Below are 20,965 nucleotides of genomic sequence, written 5' to 3'. Positions count from 1 at the left end.
TTCTGAAAAGTCAAATAGGGTACATCAGGTGAGTTAGACACATGGGTATGAAATACCCACACTAGAAAATATTCTTCTCATTACGAGCTGAAAATACGACCTGAATGACATAGGTACCGGCAAAAAAGAAAACTATCCAACACGAGAAGGGCCGGACATCGAAGGAGGGACCCTGCTACATTACCCCAAACCGTTCATATCCAATCTAGTAGGAGTGACGTGTCTCTTGAATACGAACGTGGATCACTCGCGGAAATTTTGCTTTAGGCATTGTTTTTAGTTTTAGAACAATATAAGGTGCAAGCTTTCTGCCATCAGCTGTTACAGCAAGCATTGCAGTACCGGTACATCGTTTTTTGCTTCCGATAGCGCGTACGATAACACTGTATGTTCCTTTCTTATCGATTGTTCGACTTTGTGGCATATGGAAACTGATTGGCGTCTGACCTGCGGTTCCTATAAGATCAAATATTCCTTTACTTTACGCTTCTCAATCACAACGCGATGAAAATGGTTGAAATCATTCGTCATTTTTTGGCATGATGATGTTAGTCGTCGAAGAGAAAATCCATTTCTCTTCATAAAATTAATCAAGCCTCGGCTAACCTTCAAATACCAGACACTGATTCCATGTGCCGCGGCTATTTCCCATTCTTTAAAATACAGCATTTCGTGAGAAACGGCTTATCCAAAATTGCGTAACAAAATCATATATTTAAGCACATAATCCTCTACTTGCGGAAATTTGCCGCTTTTTGGTCCGCGAAATGCTTTGCGAGACTTTTTGGCCGCTTGAAGTGCACTTCTGTTACCGCGGTAGCGCAGTAACTGTCCTTTGTGTTCCTAGCACAACCCGAGTCAGGATGCCCTGTTTAGTGAAGAATACTGCTATCATCCTTTTCTTCACTGACCTTGACTTTCGCAGTCATAGGAGTACCCTCATCTGGGATTTTGTTTGGACATCATAATAATAAAGCCAAGTTTAGTCACCTATAACGATGCTACTGACATTACGCGAAGTCCCATTTTTAAACTGTTTTAGCGATTCTTAGGCACAATTTCACTCGATGTGCCCTTTGTTCCTGTGAAAGTGAATAGGGCACCCAAAGGGAACAAACCTTTCTAACATGGAGATGGTCGTGTAGAACTGAATGAATAGCTGGTGCAGGGATGTGGAGGGTCTCTTCTACCTGCCGATATGTCAACCGCCTCTCTTGCTGCAACATTTTCCTCACGGCTTCAATGTTTTCCTCAGTCACCGATCCAGACGGTCGCCCAGAATGAGGATCGTCTTCAACCCCAAAATTTCCCGTCTGCAACTCTTTGTACCAGCGGAAAATTGTTGTCCGATGTGGATAGTCTTTCCCCAGCACAGGAGTCATTTCCTCCAGGCACTGGTCAACAGTTAATCCACGAGCAAAATTGCAGCGGATAATTGCGCGATATTCACCTTTAGACCACATCTTAACTTGCTTTCAATCCTACTGCTTGGTAATAACTGATGTTGCCAGTTGCCTTGCTGTTTTCTAGACCGGTTTTCACCCCTCTTTTCATCCCCCATCATGACAGGGGTGTCAAGCCAACCGTTTTTGTGTATTGCAAAACTTTCCTAGTGCCCTTTGTACTCGAAAAAGAATCATGAGAAAAATCTTCGAACCAATGAAAACAACGGAACAATGGAGAAAATAAGAATAAGGAAATAAACCAGAGCAAAGAAAATATAACAGAAACAATAAGAAAAAGGAGATTGTTATTTCTTAACATAGATTGAGAAAGAAATAAAGTAAGAAAAGAGGGAAATACAGAAAGATTTTTAAAAATAAGGTTGTAAGAATGGAAGGATTCCAAGGGAAAATTTAAAGGAAAGTGGTCTGAGGAGAGAAGAATAAAGCATAGTGCAATGATGAAGGAACCAGTCACACTGTATACACATCCACTTCTGCTTCTCACATTAAAAAAATTTTCAAGCTTTCAAGCCACGAACTTACTGAACGTCCAAAATAACTGTACTGAGTGTAGGTAAAGAGCAGCTGATTTCTCTTCTCTTCCCACTGCCGTCTCTCCCTCCGCTTGATGATGGTTTCCTCGGCCAATCTCCGCCGCTTGTTTTGCCGGCCCTCCTCATCGTCATCTTCCGAGCCAGCTTCGGATCCATTATCCTCCTCGTCGCTAGACTACAAGAAATATAAAATTTAAGAAATGCTAGGAACATTGCAACAAAAAGCAAAAAACCTCAGAACAAAAGCAACATTATGCAAAGAACATAGGTGAATGGTTAGAAGTAAAAGCATGTTTCTTTTATGAAAATGCATACAATTAAATTTTTGTACTCTAAATAAACTCCCAACCTATTAGGTTATGTTCAGTATATACAGGATGTCCAAAAATAAGTTACGGAAAATTTAAGGGCATAATAAACCCAATCATGTAAGAGAGGATCAGTCATCCATTTTTTCCTACACCCTTTAGTTAATCGCCAGGGGTAACTGCTTAATTTCTCTTATGTCCTGCGAAGTAGTGAACTGAACATTAACGGTGAAGAGTATTAATATTGGCATTCAAAATTCCCAAGGAAAATGCATGGGGTACACAGAAATTATCAGAATCTCTTCTAGCGAACGGAGTACAAACATGAGTGCGTGACTAAGGAATGCACGGGATCAGCTGTTTACATGTGCTGTGCAGTTCGCAAGCAATACAGTAGTGTGCATTGCGTGACTCAATAAATGTAGGGAAGTGGACAAGAGGAGCATCAGGAAAGCTTTAAAGCATCATTTCCTGTAAGATTTTGCGTTTGTGCCCTGCGCCGCGTGAAATACACTACAAAAATTAAATTTAAAATATTAATGTTCACAGTATGTACGGCACACAAACAATTAACAGAATTTAATTACCATTAAAACATATCTCCTCAATGGCCTAAGAACTCTAAAGTTGAGCTGGGAAGGCCAGGCCTGTTACGTCAAGGAATCTAAGTAACAAAGAAGCATTAATAGTGGTGTACATTTCTGAGTAACACCCATCAAAACACAATAATAACGTACAGATGTACTTTGGACTTAGGCTAGTTTTATTAGCCTATATCCAAGGATACTCTGTTCTAAATAGCCTTTAATACCCGTCAATAGCACAGAATGTGCTTATAATGTTCACTTTTATTACGTGGCTAGTGCATACCGTGGAGGCCACTGCGTAGGCTACTTGGAGCAACCGGCAGTGCCAATGCACTATGAGAGACGATGACAGGCATCAATTTTTGAAAATGAGCCATGTGTCTTAGTAGGTGTGCTATTTACCAACTGATGAGCCCAATTCAGTACACTCGGGTAAAATGCTGGCAACCAGGAATGAGTTAGCTGGAAAATGTATAATGTCCAATAACGGACCAACTGTATTGGTATTATAAATTTACTCATTCGGGAATAATATTTCAGGTTCGCTATGGGAATCAACATCTATGTCAAGCTTTATAAAACCAATGCACTGTGCTCACAAAGAACCGGCAGGAGTTTTACTAGTAGTATTCCATTTTTGTATGCCAGTCAGTTCAGGATAACTTAGCGCATGCTGATAATGATGATGATAATAATAATAATAATAATAATAATAACTAGAATAAAGCCGCTACATTATCCGGACATGATGATCAATTGTTGCTCACTGATACACCACCAGTGCTAGCAAGGTTGCATGTGAGCGAGTGGCACGTCAGTATATACAGTAGCGCACCGCACAACGTTATCAAGCAAGATAGCTAGGCTGGCTGCACGCTGCATAGGCTGACACAGAAGACGCTCACAATTGAACTTACACTTCCTTGTTGATTTTCCAGTGAGCTTTCACAAGGAGGAAATAAAAAACGCCAGAGATCGATTTCTTGTTTCAGAACACTGTGTCCTCTTACAATTTCCGTAACTTATTTTCAGACACCCTGTACAGTACATATTCAAGAGATGTTAAATACAGAACACAAATGACCAACTAGACACCAGTGGGATCCGAAACCACAACCTTCAGCTTTTGCGTCACTTGTTCTACCATTGAGGTATGGTGGTCTAGGTCATATTTGTTCTGTTGGAAAGGATCTAAACTGCATGTCTGGCATTACTGCCATCACACTGTAGAGTGCGTCCAAGTTGCCCATTGTGGGCCAAGCCAGGTACATGAAAGAGACATATGATCAAGAGAATCCACACCCTCTTTGGTTTCACTGTAGTAAAAAAAAAAAAAAATGTTTCAGTCTTTTCATCCTCTTCAATAATGATTATCTGCTGTGTGAAGTACAAGATCAGCAATATTATTTTGTACTTCACTCAGTACTGTTTCTCTCACTTACTACATTGATATGAACCTCATCACTGTCGTTTTCATCATCTTCTGGTACATAGTCTGATTCATCTTCACTTAAAACAACTTCACTTGAATCCCCTTCACATTCAACTAAAATCACTCAGATTTGCTATTCTGTCAGCTTTCTCTTATTTATTTTCAATAAACAGTTATTTATGAAACTCAATGATTAGTTGGTGACAGTTACAATAATAAAACAAGCACGGAACTGACAAAGTAATCTAGATGGAACACACAATACTTGCGAGTCTATCAGACTCAGCCTGGGAGTCGCCGTAACATTGAAGAATGACTAATGAAATAATGAACAAAGCCATCACGTAATAGAAATATGCTATTCATGAGCATAAATGGAAGGAGAGGTTACTGCATAAAAAAAAAAAGGAAAGAACAAACAGTAGAAAAACATAACGAAGTGAGTCAGAGACTCCCAATGGGAGTTCTAGGGCTTAGGAGTTTTGGCTGCCAATGAGTATGCGCAAGACATTGAGTATGAGCAGTGCACCTACCCATTGCAACCTTATGTTAGGTGGTGATGGTGGTGATTATTGTTTTAAGAGGAAGTACAACTAGGCAACCATCCTCTATATAACACTAATCAGAGGGAAAAAATGGAAGGGGTCCAATACTTCGAAAAATGAAGATATCGACCAAAATAAGAGAAGGGCCACGAAGGGCGTGAAAATGAAAGACTCCCTAGCCCTCGCAAACCTAATAGCGTCGGGGTCGGAAAAGAACAAGAGTTGACCAAGAGAGGTCGGATAGGATAGATGAAGGTGAGGAGCCTGGCACAAGTAAGTGGAAGCAATGCCAGGACTCAGCTTAGGGCCTCGTGGACGCCAACCCACGCTCCAAAGTTCAGAGCCCCTGAGGCCCCTTTTAGTCGCCTCTTACGACAGGCAGGGGATACCGTGGGTGTTATTCTACCACCCCCACCCACAGGGGGACAACCTTATGTTAGAGGGAGAGAAACTTGAATGTATGAAAGCCTTCAGTAACATGGGAAATATAACATCAAGTGATGGAAGCACTAAACCAGAAAGGTAGTTCTTCTACCAAGTGCAGAATCTACACTACTGTGCAAAACTTAAGGACGAGATAAAGCGACATAAAAAATAAACTACTTGGTGGAACTGAAAGTGTGGCAACATGTTGCCAGGGGTCTCCCACACGTGGAGCACGAGATCAGTGTGACCATAGCACCAAATGGGTCTGGCTCCACAAAACAAGGCAATTGAAGGGACAAGACAGTGTGCGTCAATCAGCAAGCTGTTATGATGCACTGTGGCGGTGTAATTCATTACAACATGGCCTGGAGACAACATCTGGAAGACATCACAGGGGAAGAATCATCAGTAAAATTGAAGAAGGATGAAGTGTGACAAGTGTAGCCCAGGAGTTTGGTATTGCTCACAGCATTGTTTCACATGCATGGAGAGCATTCCAAACCACAGACACTGCTGCCCGAAGGAGAGGAGGGGGGTCGACCACGGTCAACTACAACAGCAGATGACCGCTACATTGTGCAACAGGCAAGAAGAGACTCGCGTCAAACAACGAGTGCAACTGCAACCACATTTAACAGGATTGCAAGGCACCCAATCTCACACCCCACAGCGGCATGGCGACTGAAAGGGGGTGATCTGTTTTCCCAACGACCATCATGTTGTGTTCCATTGACACCCACACATCAGCAGCACCGTTTGCGATGATGCCAAGAGCATCAGGTCTGGACCGACGAGGAGTGGGATCACGTGCTCTTCTCAGATGAGAGTAGATTCAGTCTGAGTAGTTATTCTAATTGTACCCTCATCTGGCGAGAGGTGGGAACACGTAATGCACCCAGGAACATTATCGAACATGGTCATTTTGGTGGTCCAAGTGTTATGGTGTGGGGAGGCATAATGTTGCATCGGCGTACCGACCTCCAAATCTTTGAACGGGGTACACTCGCCAGTAAAAGTTATTGTGAGGGTGTACTCCTTCCCCACGTGCATCTTTTCAGGGGGTGCATTTGGCCCTGACTTCATTTTTATGGAAAACAATGCACGACCGCATCGAACCCCCAAATTGATGAACGGAATACACACATCGAACAGCACAGGTGGAGGAGCTCTTGGAATGCAAGGATATTCGGCGAATGGACTGGTCGCCAATTTCCCCATCTCAAATTCCATTTAGCTCGGCGGGACATGTTGGGCAGACGTACTGCAGCACGACCACATGCACCAACGACCATCCAGCAGTTGTCAACTGCGCTGGTGGAGGAATGGAACGCCCTACCACAAGAACTCCTTACCAATCTTGTGGCCAGCATGGGAACATGTTCCAGAGCATGCATCGCTGTCCGTGGTGATCACACACCCTTTCAAGAACCATGTCCCTTCTTTTGTGATGTCCAGGGGACATTTATATTCGTCTCATCGCATATTTCTTTCAGTTGCCTACCGTACCATACTGTAGCAGCTCTTCCTATGTATGGTTCAAGTTTCGTCGATCTATGTTACTTGGCAGTGACACAACATGCGAAAGTTACTTTTGTCCTCAGGTTTTGTACAGCAGTGTACTACAGGACAAGGGAGTTCCTGTCAGAGCTGAACAGACCATGCTTAAAACATAACCTCCTGCCTATCATGACATACACAATGGTTTTTTTTTTTATATATATCGCACCGATACAGACAAGTCTTATGGCGATGATGGGATAGGAAAGGCCTAGGAGTGGACAGGAAGCAGCCGAGGTCTTAATTAAGGAACACCCCCAGCATCATGACATACAGCCTAGAGTGCTGCAGAATTAATAAAGGTGAACTAAGCAAATTACAAGAGTGTGAGATGAACTTTCTGCAGTCAGAAGTGCAGAAGACTAGAAGAGATAAAATTAGGAATGAGGATGTCAAAGAAAAGATGCAGGTGGGCCTGTAAATGGCAAGAAGATGAGTGGTGCATGACTCAAAGGTCTGAGCATGTGAAGAGGACAAGGAAGAGCCAAAAACCAAGACAATACTTGGATAAGAATGTACAGGGGAAAGACCAATTGGATGACCCAGGAAGAGGTGGCACGATCAGATCAAAGAAAATCTACAAAACCAGAGGAGAAAACTGGGAACTATAATAAGAAGTATATCAAAACAGAGCAAAATGGCGGCAAATCATTCATGAACATCCTACCTGGCTCGCTGGATGGATACAAAGATGATCGAAAAATCACATCTTGCAGAAGAAATTTGAATCCTCATACAACACTCGGCTGCAATACTGTAACCAGGCTCGCTCATCCCTTTCTGTTAGACACTGAGCAACTTTTATTGTGGTTAGCAAATCCAACCAGTTCTTTAAAATATCCACTAAATAGGCCTATTGCTCAAACCAAGTTTCAGTGTTGTTCATATGTAGACTACACTCTGGGGACTGTAACATATGTAGAAGTCGTCCAAAAATCTTGTTTCTGGTAACAGTTCTTGGGCATGCTGTTGTCCCTTTTATTGACTTAAGACTGATCCAATTTCAATAACAGCTAACACTGTCCTCCCATATGGTGCCTCCTTACTAAATCGTTCCTCATACCTTTCTTTAACATGAAGCATACTCTGCTCATTCTGATGCCCCCTTCCTTATGACTGGATATAATGCTCCACGATAAAGATCTCCTCCGTTCTGAAACCCTTTATTGCAGAAATCAACACTAAATTTACAATATGTTGAACCATTATATACAATAAATACACCCATGTTCATAAATACCAGAACACCTTGAAAGACTAGAGATAGGAAGTTCATATTCACAGGACATGTGCATTAGTATGTTCTGAAGAAATGATTAGCATTTGAACCATGTCGGTCCTCAGGTTCAAGGTCCACAAAGATATCTGGGCGCACCACCACTGACTGGTAAAATGTGCCTGCAGCTCTCGTTGTAGCTAGAAACCGAAGGTAATGAGTCAGTGTGACTTGAGCAGATGTGCAGGATGCCTCGCAGACGTATGCGAGAACCGTACCGTCATATGAGTGAGTTTGAAAGAGGGCACATTATTGGCAGGAGAAAACATGATGTATCCATCCAGGAAATTGCTGCTCGTGTGGGACGAAGAGTGTCAGCAGTGCAATGGGTGTGTACTGAATGGTTCACAGAAGGTTGCAGAACACAATGAGATGGGTCTGGTCGCAACATCCAGACCAGCCCCCCGAGAAGAATGACACCTCATCCGAATGGCATTGCAGGACACATCTGCATCTTCCTCAGCTATGGCACAATAGTGGAACAGTGTACCACATCGTACACTACCAGGAGCGACAGTCCGTTGCCGTTCATTACAGTCTGGGTTACCGGCGCGTCGTCCACTTCTCCGCCTACCTTTGACTAATGTGCATAAACATGCTAGACTATAATGGTGTATGGAACGACGTCACTGGGGACAGGAATGGCAGCAAATAGTGTTTTTGGATAAATCCAGGTTCTGTTTGTTTGAAACTGATGGCCACATTTTGGTTTGCCGCAGACAGGGAGAGAGGCATCACACTGACTGCATTCGCACAAGACATACAGCACCAACTCAAGGCCTAATGGTGTGGGGTGCTGTTGGGTACAACTACAAATCACTGTTGGTGCATGTCCAGGGCACTGTGACCAGTCTGACCTACGTGAATAACATCCTGTGACCTGTAGCCATACCCTTTCTGCACGACACCCCAGACGCCATGTTTCAGCAGGACAATGCGCGACCACATATTGCTGCACAAACACGTGCCTTCTTGTTGTCACAGGATATCAGGCTGTTGCCCTGGCCCACTCGATCACCGGACTTGTCGCCAATTGAAAATGTGTCGGATATGGTGAAACGACGGGTGCGGCGCAGTGACCCAATACCAAACACCAAAGATGAACTGTGGAACTAGGTGAATGCAGCATGGATGGCTATACCGCAGGACGCCATTTACACCTTATACAAGTCGATGCCATCACGCATGGAACAAGTTATCAGTGCTCATGGAGGACTCAGTGCCTACTAGGCAACAGGACACATGCTGAACCTAATCGTTTCTGCAGAACATACTAATGAACATGTCCTGTAAATATGAACTTCCTATCTGTAGTCTTTCAAGGTGTTCTGTTTTTTATGAACATGAGGGTACATACTTCATTTCTAGGGAAATGTGGACAGTAGATGAACAACAATCCGTGTCACTTAATATATAAGATGCAAACCTGTACGGTCATTAGCACCTATTTATCAGGAAGATAACTGTCGAAGTAAGAAAAATGTGATCACTGAAAGAGTGAGTGAAAAAGGAATCTTAAAATACAGGGGTTGAAAGCCTATGACCCGAAGCCCTAAAATCGCCAAGCCAGGAAGCGGGAAGAAAAATTGAAGTTCAATGTCCCAAGCACCTAAATCTTATTAACATTACAGTAACCAACTTCTTGTTAGCTGAGGTGTGTTCTGTCTCTTCTGCTGTCATTCATCTCCACTAGATGCCATTACTTTTGTAATTACAAATACAAAAACTAAGATTTATCATATTTGAGGCCATTTCTTTTCAATTCCGACTGTCAATTTACAACTGCTAGGTTCTTCAATCAGTCAAAACTAATTTATCAATAAATACAATTTAGAAACTACCTGAAAAAGAGAACATATAACAGAATTATACCCTTTTTTCAACAGACTGAAGAACCTAACAGTCATAAATCGTAAGATTTATGCAGGTTAATTGATCAATATGGATTAATATGACTTTCTTCTTCTACTTCAGTTGTCAGATGATTTAAAGTTGTTACTACTAAAGACCTTGATACACAAATAAACAAGGGAATTTAAGGTCCACCTATTAAATACTGAAGAAAATTAAGTGATAGATTCTACAAGTCTGTTAAATCTACACATTTCATTTATTTAGTCATTTGGGACCGGTTTCGACAAAAATTGTATGTCATCATCAGCCAATAAAAGAAAACAAAGCCATAAGAAATACATTAAAATTTACATCTCTAGTAAAATTATACCAATAATTTACAAAATTATTCATATTAGGGCTAAAATGTTTATAGAAACGTGAATGGTAATCGTATTACATCGGTGTATGTTTTATATATGATGAGGTGTACACCATAAAAGTTATAATTGAGAGAGATGCTAAAAATCTTTTTTTAAATACGCTTTGTAGTAAAATGTATACAATTGTCGATTTTTGGTACTAAATAAGTGTAATATTTTTGTTTACACACAATTTAATACATTATTAAAAATAGTATTGATTGGTATTGTAATAAAGTTCCATGAGACAAAAAAAAAAAACCACAACAGGTACTCAATTATAAGTCGTTTCACAAAAGTATATACAATAATGGTGTTAGAACATTCTAATTGGAAAACAGCCTTTGTACTTAACGGAAATAATGATTAAAATATAGTAATGCCAATTTAAACAAAGTAGGCAGGTTGAGTTTATAGATCGCTGGTGTCTTGGCATTAAAAGCAAAGTACTAAAATAGAGTTTTTATATCAGCTTGCTTCATTTTTATGTCCATGATTGTCATAATAAATTATGATATGAGGTTGATTAAGATAAAATGACCAAGGCTCTTGTTAAAACAGTGTGTCGAAAAAGGATGTAATATGAAAAATACGTGGATACATAGGTGGGTCTAGAACGGTCTCGAACCAAGACGGAACCTACAAGGAAAATAAGACATGATTACCATTACGAAAAGGAGGCAGGAAAAGATACATTAATGAAACATGAGACTCACCTCAGGTGCCAAGCTGATAGAAGTTAAAGAGGAACTGACAGACTAAACTGATCGGCAGTACATCGCGAGAGAGAGCGGAGGGAGGCGGTGTAGCTAAGTGGGAGGAGGGGAAGGTGTGGTTTATTTGTGAATCTCGATTCCATACGGAACCAATAATGAAGATTTTGACTTTAAATAAGGACCTTAATACCAAAAATTACTTGATACTACTGGCTTGGAAAATAAACTAAGAATGTATATTAATTCCTGCTCTATGAATAGATTCCAACTTGTAGGATAATACTTACTTCCTCATCTTTGAAGATGTCCTTACATTCTGGGATATTCTCGTCGTCCTTGCGTTCAGATAATAATCTGACCTAAAAAGAAAGAAAGGTTTATCATTAAAACAAGCATTATGATAAAGTCAACCTTTTTCGAGTTAACTTTGGACAAACAGCGTAAATAATTTTTTTTAAGCCAACCCTGTGGTGCGGGGAAAGCATGCCTGCATCATACCTTGAGACCCCAGATTCGATTGACGGCCATTCCAAGGATTTTAATTCAGATTTCAGTCGGTTTTACAGTACAAATTCAGGAGTTGTCTGATATGAGAGGCAGAAAACACAGTTATGAAAGCCAAGGATGTCATCATGTTGATCATGACACACTCTAATATCTAATAGTTCGCCATCAACCACAACATTCTTGATGTGTTACTTAGTTTAAAGTGTGGATATGTTATTCGGACTTCTTCAATGGTTTAAATTATATCAGTGTTTACACAGAAAAGGATACCAACTCCCGGATCAACTCAAGAACAATAGCTGCTATAGAAACAACAAAATAGTTCACCATCAACCACAACATGTGTTACTTAGTTTAAAGTGTAGATATGTTATTCAGACTTCATCAATGGTTTAAATTAAGACTATAAATTGTGTCATATCAGTGTTTATATCATTATTGGTTATACGTGTGTTTATATCTTCCAATTGGAGCGTGGCTGAAGCTGACCCAATATACGGGGTCGAAACTAGTCCCAGTTTTATAAGACAATATACAAAACGATAGTATTGAATAGGTGGACCCTTCCTACCCTCTGATAGTCATCTTAGGCTAAGGCTCTTAAACCATTCACGTTATATATGACGAACTGTGTTCGCGCGCGGTGTTTTGGCGCATGAATCATACGACTGACTCAGCTCACAAGGACACAGTGCCTCACTTCTTTTTGTATATTAGTTTCCCTTTGAAATATTATTTCTAACAATACACACTGTATGGAACTAGAGAAATGTACTGTTGGTAAACAATACTGTATGTGCGACACTGGAATTGTTGAATAACAGTTTATTTTTATCAGTATTCAGTATTCATTATGCAGTAAAAGCGGTTTTGCGATAAATGTCACCGAGAGATTGAAAGCGCTTGTAGACATTGTTTTAGATGGTGATTATGGCTATAATGACGTTTTGGAAAACGAATCTGACTTCGGGGACGGTGATAGCAACAGTGAGAGTTACTGAAGTGAGTAGAATATTGAAGAAAGTGACAGTGAAAGTGCCACGCCAGATTCTTCCAAATGCGCGTGGCCGGTGACACAAAAGAACCACACTTATTGGAAATTGGAGAAAAAACGATAACCCTTATTTATATCCATTTCGTGGATACAACAGTGTTTCAGAAATATTTACGAAAAATGTATAGTCTGCCCACCGTCCAACTTTGCGTTGTTTTTAGAGTATATGGAACTGCTCTTTTTGAAATTATTTAAAATGAAATATTTGTATCACTACCAGCAGTCACTCAAGGAATGAAGAATGGGTAAGTCATAACCTCCCACGGCATAAATGCGAAATTTGAGTTAAATATCTGCATTAGTTTTAATTTCTACTTTTCGTTTGCTATTTGCTTCACGTCGCACCAACACAGATAGGTTTTATGGCGACGATGGGATAGGAAAGGCCTAGGAATGTGAAAGAAGCAGCCATGGCCTTAATTAAGGTACAGCTCCAGCATTTTCCTGGTGTGAAAATGGGAAAACACTGAAAGCCATTTTCAGGGCTGCCGACAGTGGGGTTCGAACCCACTATCTTCTGGATGCAAGCTCACAGCTGCGCGCCCCTAACCGCATGGCCAACTCGGCCTGTAGCTTGTATTTTATGCATATTTTTGTGTGACAGGTACACTCGAACTACGGGCAGGCAAATTAAATCTGATTCCACGGCCAACAATGTGGTCACTTATTGCGACTCGAAAGGGTTAATGGGCTGTCTATGCCACTGGATTCGTCTTAGATAGTACAGCAGAGTGGGAGTTATATTCAGTGCATATTAGTTATGTACTGACTGGTAAATACAAGTCACGGAAAGGAACTCTTAACAGGTCAGTGAACAAACAGGCAACAATAGAAAGAGGAGACATGGACAAACAGAGACCACAGAGAGACAAGGACAATCTCCACATCCTCATACACTGCTGTCTCCAAATAGACTGGCTCTCTCCTCGCCGATCTCAAGTCTTCTGAACCCATTTCTTCTCAGCCCTCAACAAGCTTGTTTTGGTTCCCAGCTTCAACAAAAGAGCAGACTTCAACATTCACTGAGGAGGCATGAAGGACGGATCTTCAGTTTTGGTGTGGAAAGTGTGGGAAGAAAGTCTGATAAACTCATGAAAACAGAGAAAACAAGATAAGATTGAATTTTTTTTCTTACAATTTGCTTTAGGTCGCACTGACACAGATAGGTCTTTTTTTTTGCTAGGGGCTTTACGTCGCACCAACACAGATAGGTCTTATGGCGACGATGGGATAGGAAAGGCCTAGGAGTTGGAAGGAAGCGGCCGTGGCCTTAATTAAGGTACAGCCCCAGCATTTGCCTGGTGTGACAGATAGGTCTTATAGCGACGATGGGAAAGGAAAGGACTAGGAGTGGGAAAGAAGCGACCGTGGCCTTAATTCAGGTACAGCCCCAGCCAGCATTTGCCTGGAGTAAAAATGGGGAAACAACAGAAAACCATCTTCAGGGCTGCCGACAGTGAGGTATGAAACGAAACCACTATCTCCCGGATGCAAGCTCACAGCTGCATGCCCCTAACCACACGGCCACAAAATTTTTCTCATCCATGAACTTCAGCCTCATTTCATTTCCCAGTATCTCCAGCAACTTCTTTTGAATCAATATCAATGGAAGTCCATTCAAAATTTTCAGACCCTATGCAGATCAAATGTTTAGTTGAGAATGACAGTTCAATGGTTGCTGCTGTTGCCGGCATTGAGAGAATTACCAATCCAATTTTTTATATTTCTGGCATGGCAAAGGATATTGCTTTTATTTGCCATTATCCTTCATTAATAATTAAATGCTTCTCTATATGGCTTCTGCTTCCTAAAGTTTTTTCTTTTCTTTATACCTGCACTCCATGACAATTTAAAACTCCAAAAGCACTATTTTAAGCCTAACACTCTCACATAATAATACAGCAAACCTCATTTTCAGCATTCTCTAAATGCCAGAATCTCTCCTGACAGATGACACAGCTGCCTAACAAAAGATTGGCGTGCAGTACGGTAGATGCGGCGAGTCGTGATGCATGCATGTTACACCAACGTGTGCATCAGAAAGAATATCTAGCTAGGTGAGATAGATTGTACTGTTTGGCTGCCTTAAAACTTTCAACTAAAAGACAAAAGAGTTATGATGAATATTGAATTTTCACGATCGCAATGTAATCATGAAAATTCAATATTCATTGACATGCCCCACAACAGGCGACTTAAACGCACTCTACAGTGTGCTAGCAGCAGTGCCAGACCTGTAGCTCAGATCCTTTCAAACAGAACAAAGATGGCCTAGGCCACCATAGCTCAATTGGTAGAGCAACCGACGTGAAATCGGGAGGTTGTGGGTTCGGATCCCACTGGTGTCCGGCTGGCCATTTTTGTTTTGTACTTAACATCTCTTCAACACGTACTACATGTACGTAACACGACCTAATACGTTGAAAGTCTGTTTCGATGAGTTATGATAATTCAAAAACCAGGACAATTTTAAAGGAAGCCATTGTATTAACACGATGAAATATCATAATGTGTACCCAGAACAAATGGTCCATCTCCAGTTCCTTAACCCTTTCGCACTCAGTGCGCCGAACTAGCGGCGCGAGAGGTTATGGCGAAAATGCTCACGGCGCCGATACATCGGCTCTGTCCTATTTAGCGATTTTGGTCATTTGCGTGGCTGTTAAATCGTAACAGTTGAACGTGACGGTACCTTAAAGCATTGAATTTGCGTTTTACTTTACAGGTATATCCACCAGCCCTGCAAAAAAATTATATTTTCAACAAATGAAATCTGTTGACCGTGAATATTTATGTGGTTATTTGAAGTTGTTATTGCGTGGATCTGTTTTAGTTAGCTTATGAATACAACAATTTCATCTTGCTATGAGTTTAGTTTAGAGTTTATTTCGTTTCTTTGGTATACCGTGTGTTTGCTTTACTTCGCAAACTATAATTTTACTCCTTTTCATAAGTCTGTTATTGCACGTGCTTGTGTCATCTTTTTGTCGTAATGGATAGGCCATATTCAAGGCCGAATGAGGCCGATATCCTTGAATTTTCAGATGATTTAGACAGTAATAATGACCTTTTGCCAAAAGGGATTCCCATTATGTGGGAAATGACACAGTCACAGCTGTTCACCGTGCATCGGACCGCGAGGACCTGAGATCAATGACCGTTACATGTACAGTGAATAACTTTGTGCCATGCTTCACGAGTTGATTGCAACACACACATCATATTGATATCAAATTATTCAGAAGTTATTCTTTCTTTCACACGTAAGAGTAAAGAAGGAAGACGCAATAATGTCTGATTTTTCTGTCATTGAAAACCATAATTTATTTTTTAAATTTATTTTCAAAACTTTATAATTTATTTTGGCTTTACCAATTACAATACGTCCTAGGTATATTCATTTCTAAAATGCTCATAGTTTCCTGTATTAGTGTGATTTATTTTATTTTAATGTGTGTTAAACTGTTTACGTGTTTATTTTTTGTAATTTGGTTTGGAAAATCACAGAAATTAGTTTGAGTGTCTTCGAGCAAACCCCTGAATATAGGCTGAGTGCCAAAGGGTTAAATTCAATGCAGAATGCACCCCTGCTATCTAGCATACATTCTGGTTTTCAATTTATTCTAGTTTTATTTTTTATGACAAATTGGTATGTTACTGCTACCATCAATACTGTTCTTCAATTAAGTCTATTTTTGTATTCAGGATATTTCTACTGCCTGTATGCACCTATCAATATCATTTAGACTTGACCAAAACTTACTTGGTCTGGAATGTAAACATTGCAGACATCTGTAGGTCTATGGCTATCGAGAATGAAGAACACCACGTCATCTTCAGGTTCCAGAAGGTCAACTACATCTACCGTTCCACCACAATTGATGAATATAACATACTTGACCTGTAAACAGAATTAAGGATTATAGAAGCCTGGCAATAACATAATGAAACCTTAAAATGGAATAAATATTACCACCGAACATTCTTAAATGTAAATACAAATTTTCAACAATTATGCTATAAATACATATTTTCAGTAATTGTCCTATAAATACAGGGTCTATATTTATGCTTGGCAGGGACTTTATCGCTCAAACTTGGCTGCCGATGATCGGCCGCTGGCGCGCGCGGTTTCCGGCACTTCTGCAGTTGCTGAGAGCTGAGCTCCAAGACAGTAGGGTGTTCAATGAAGCTACTGCGTACTGTACGTCGTATTGTATAGTATTTTATTGTGATTCTGTATAGTGCTGTAATGTATGTGAACTATTCGTTACGTGAACGTGTATATCTGCACAATACTTCCATTAAGTGCAGAAAATCATGCGCTAGGACAAGACAAAAGTTTCGAGCAAAATTTGCAGGGAGACCCATTCTTATCAATCGGACAATAAAACAACTGGCCAAGAGAATCAAACGTACAGGTTCAGTAAACAATAAAAACAGACGTAAAGGTCGTTATCTCCTTACTGAAGCATGTTTGGTACGAAGATTGTCAGTAAAAATCTGTCGCCCCCTTGTAGCCCAAATTTAACGGCATGTGATTTTTATTTGTGGGGAATGTTAAAAAAATGTACTTTATGGGAACAACCTTCACACACTAGATGAACTTAAAGAAAATATAAGAGCTGCAATTGCATGCATCAGTGCTGAAGAACTTGGTAGAGTAACCGAAAACTTCATTAGGAGACGCCGATTATGCTTGGCATCGCATGGGGAGCATTTTCAGCATAAACTGTAAAGATGGTGAGTAAAATGCATGATAATGATTTTTTAGCATAAACTGTAAACATGGTGAGTGAAATGCATGATAATGATTTTGAGCACCGTATTCTGCCGGACAATACCAATATAAATGGTCCGTTATTAGCCGGCAACTGAACCGTGACTGGCGGCCAAGATCGAGCGAGAAAATCCCTGCCAAGCATAAATAAAGACCCTGTATTAAATTGTAATTTTTCTTCATTATAATTCTTCCATTCAGTCCAAAATCTCATTTCAAATACTGCACACATTCATGCAAAAATGATGTGAATGAATTTCTTTCTTAAATGTTTTGACTGCATGCTGGCTCACTCCCTCTCTCTCTGAACGGAAATCCCTCTATGAAATTAAGCAATGCATTCAACTCCAAACTTCTTCAGTCACTGGTGTTGCCTAGGGTAACCTCGACGCTTATACACTGCCGATACATAAGAGAAGCAATCTTCAATTTGCTTTACGTCGAACTGACACAGATAGGCCCTATGTCTTATAGCAATGACAGGATATTAAAGGGCTAGGAGTGGGAAAGAAGCAACCATGGCCTTAATTAAGGTACAGCCCCAGCATTTACCTGGTGTGAATATGGGAAACCACAAAAAACCATCTTCAGGGCTGCCGATAGTGGGGCTCAAACCCACTATATTCCGAATGCAAGCTGATAGATATGTGACCCAAACCACGCATCCACTTACCCGGTCTGAAGTGATTTTCCTTTTGATTAGTGTTTTCAGAGGATGGTTGACCAGTTGAGCTTCCTTTCAAAACAATAATCACCATTAATGATTGTGATAATGCCATAAATGAAGGCAAATATTCATTATCATTTTCAGCTGTATGTTACTGTATTTAATGGAATTTTTAAAAGTGATTGTTAAAGATGTGGGAAATCTAACATGGATCGGCAACCTTGAGTCTTGCAGCATTTAGCAGGTCTGTCACGTTATCAGCCCAGAAGCTGGTTGTATCCTCAATAGCACTATCCGAGGTCATGTGGTTATGGGAAACTGCAAAAATGAGGTGTAGTAGGTGACGAGAAGCAAGGTAATTTGCCATTGCCTTCCTCTCTCAGCTCACCCACACTGCAGCAGCTCCATACTGTCACAGCCATAAATGGAAGCTACATTTTGCTGTGGCCTGTGCCAAAAGACAGAAGCAAAAATACTGCATCCATCAAGAAATGGTCTAATCACATGCAACCTCTAAACCAAATTCCTTTAGGCAAAGCCGCTTCCACTTCATACCCCCATTTCAAGAAGTTCTGAATATGCAGATTTTGGCATTAGCTGAAACTGCAAATGTCTTCAATGTTCACTGTAACAGCGAACTATTTTAATGCACAGCTGTCTCAACGTGACTGATGAGTGATCATAATCTATATATATAAAATAAGAGTTTTGTCTGTACATTGCTCAGAATTTGAAAAAATAGTATTTCTGTATCAGTCATGTCCATAGTAACAAGAAGATGTTCTTTTTACTTTTCCGTAATTTCTGTCTGTCTATCTGTCTGTATGTATGTATGTATGTACACGCATCACGAGAAAACGGCTGAAGAGAATTTAATGAAAATCGGTATGTAAAATCGGGGGATGAGCCGCTACAATCTGGGCTATAAATAATTTTATTCACGCTGAGTGAAATGGTAGTTTAGGGGAGGGCCTTAAATTTAATTTTCGAATATTTATATTATTAGCCGTCCTATCGATAAATACTATATAACTAAAGTTATATAGAATTAAATTTCCAATCATTTATGTCTTATACATTTTTACTGTACCGGCTCTGATAACACAGAAATTAGTGAATTTGTATTTTTGTTGCTAAGTCCATATCAACGCCGAGTCACGAGAAATTGGGTTAACCGAATTTAATGGAAACAGCTATATAGAGTCGGGGAATAAGAAACTACAGTCTAGGCTGTAAATAATTTTATTTTCCAGAGATGAAATGGTAGTTTAGGGGAAGGCGCCTAAAATTTAATTTTTAAATACCGGTACCTATGTTATTGGTGCTATCGAAAAGTACAGTACTACATAACAAAAGTTATAGACAATACAATTTCCGATCATTTATGTTTCATTCAGTTTTACGGTACCGACTATGATAAGAGTGGTATTTCAGAAGACCTACAATATCCAAAGCGCTTAACACTGATCAACAATAACTTTACATTGACCATTGTTTGTTGTGATGTTCTTCGTTTCTTATGGTGCCGCTCAACTTCGATAGATGGGATTACTACTGCGTACCGAGTATAACAGCCTGACTGAACACTGGCGGGAAATAGCTGGGGAGTTGGAAAACTTTCTTCTTTAGCATGCCATTCCTCTGGTTCATACATTTTCTGATACTGCAGGTACGTAACACACTGGTTCATCACAGTATTCCAGCTATTTGATCCCTACTCTGACGCGCTGTTTTGAATGAGCTGTATGCGCACTTACGGCAGAGGCTCACTTAGTAGTAGTAGTATGACCTGGTCAAGAATTACAATTTAAGCCTGTTTCAAATTATAGCACCACAATTCACTAAATAACTCAAAAGTCAACCCTGAAAAGAGCAATTTCTTAAGAAAAGCTTCTTCCTCTTCACTTTTATTAAATTCTACATTCATTTAATTCCAAATTAGCAATGAAGAGGGAGCTTCTCTTCTGGCTTGGAGGAAAAAATTGCCTCCAAGTCAGTTTTTTCCGTTGCCAGTGTAGTGAATTGAGATTTTCCGACTCATCGGGTACTCCTAGGAAACAGATTAGTAAAAGGGCATAGCTTTTGCCCTGGGACTCTCCACTATTCGCATCCGCCCCCCCCCCCCCCCCGTACCACCAAAAAAAGACTAAGAGTGTTCACGGATCACAGCTGTCTGCGGCTTGGTCATTCCAGCTTTGTACTGTTCGTTAAAAGTGAGAAAGTGTGTGGTCTTTCATTTGATAGAGTATTTCATATGAAAGCATTGTTTTTAATCGCGCCATTCCTACTGACGTCATTGCAATGACCTATGTTCATTTCAGTTGGGAAAACCACTAAGACAGTCTTTCTGAGGATGTAAAATGGCTGGTGGAGAGTGTCTGTCATTATAATGAAAACTCCCCAACCTGGTTGTGACTGGTAGTAGGCAAGCGGGCCTATCATTACAATGAAAATTCCCTAACACAGTCTTCATATGAGAAAAGACGTTTGGTAACTTCACCGTCGCGTTTCTAGGGTGACGTTAAGAGCTATACAATTTAATACAATCTTGCTCACAACATGTACACTACCTAGCCTAGAATGCTGTATACAATGTAGAATTCCATAGCGAAGCACGGGTACATCAGCTAGTACGTAAATAAAATTGTGTAATATTGAAACAAAATATCTGCATAATTTTTATACATATTTTCCAGTTTTTTACTACATCAGAAAATAGATAAATGTCTTTATTGGCATAGTTAAGGCCATTAGCAAATAAAAATATGTTCCCTAATGATTACAATATTTTGATTACTTCCAGTATTACTTAGTTCTGTTATAAAGAACAGCATACAATTTTTATAACAATTTTCT

At 40.2% G+C, this 20,965-nt stretch overlaps 1 protein-coding gene and 1 non-coding gene across 2 annotated transcripts in view; one reads left to right on the top strand and one right to left on the bottom strand.

Moving 5' to 3' along the window:
- The window catches only part of Cdc45 (cell division cycle protein 45), a 65,839-nt gene that overhangs the window by 34,088 nt on the left and 10,786 nt on the right, over nucleotides 1–20,965 (bottom strand). Inside the window, exons 3-6 of the mRNA XM_068230508.1 lie at nucleotides 16,426–16,563; nucleotides 11,385–11,460; nucleotides 4,352–4,374; nucleotides 1,989–2,174 (exon numbers count right to left, since the gene is read on the bottom strand). Of these exons, the coding sequence (XP_068086609.1) occupies nucleotides 1,989–2,174; nucleotides 4,352–4,374; nucleotides 11,385–11,460; nucleotides 16,426–16,563 (423 nt within the window). The remainder of the gene's footprint in view (nucleotides 1–1,988; nucleotides 2,175–4,351; nucleotides 4,375–11,384; nucleotides 11,461–16,425; nucleotides 16,564–20,965) is intronic.
- TRNAS-UGA (transfer RNA serine (anticodon UGA)) lies at nucleotides 14,938–15,014 on the top strand. The gene has a single exon. It is a non-coding gene; the product is annotated as a tRNA-Ser (tRNA).

Source organism: Anabrus simplex, chromosome X (genome assembly GCF_040414725.1).
Source record: "Anabrus simplex isolate iqAnaSimp1 chromosome X, ASM4041472v1, whole genome shotgun sequence".
Taxonomy (NCBI): domain Eukaryota; kingdom Metazoa; phylum Arthropoda; class Insecta; order Orthoptera; family Tettigoniidae; genus Anabrus; species Anabrus simplex.
Note: the sequence above shows the minus strand (reverse complement) of the source record. Positions and strands in the feature narration are given on the sequence as shown.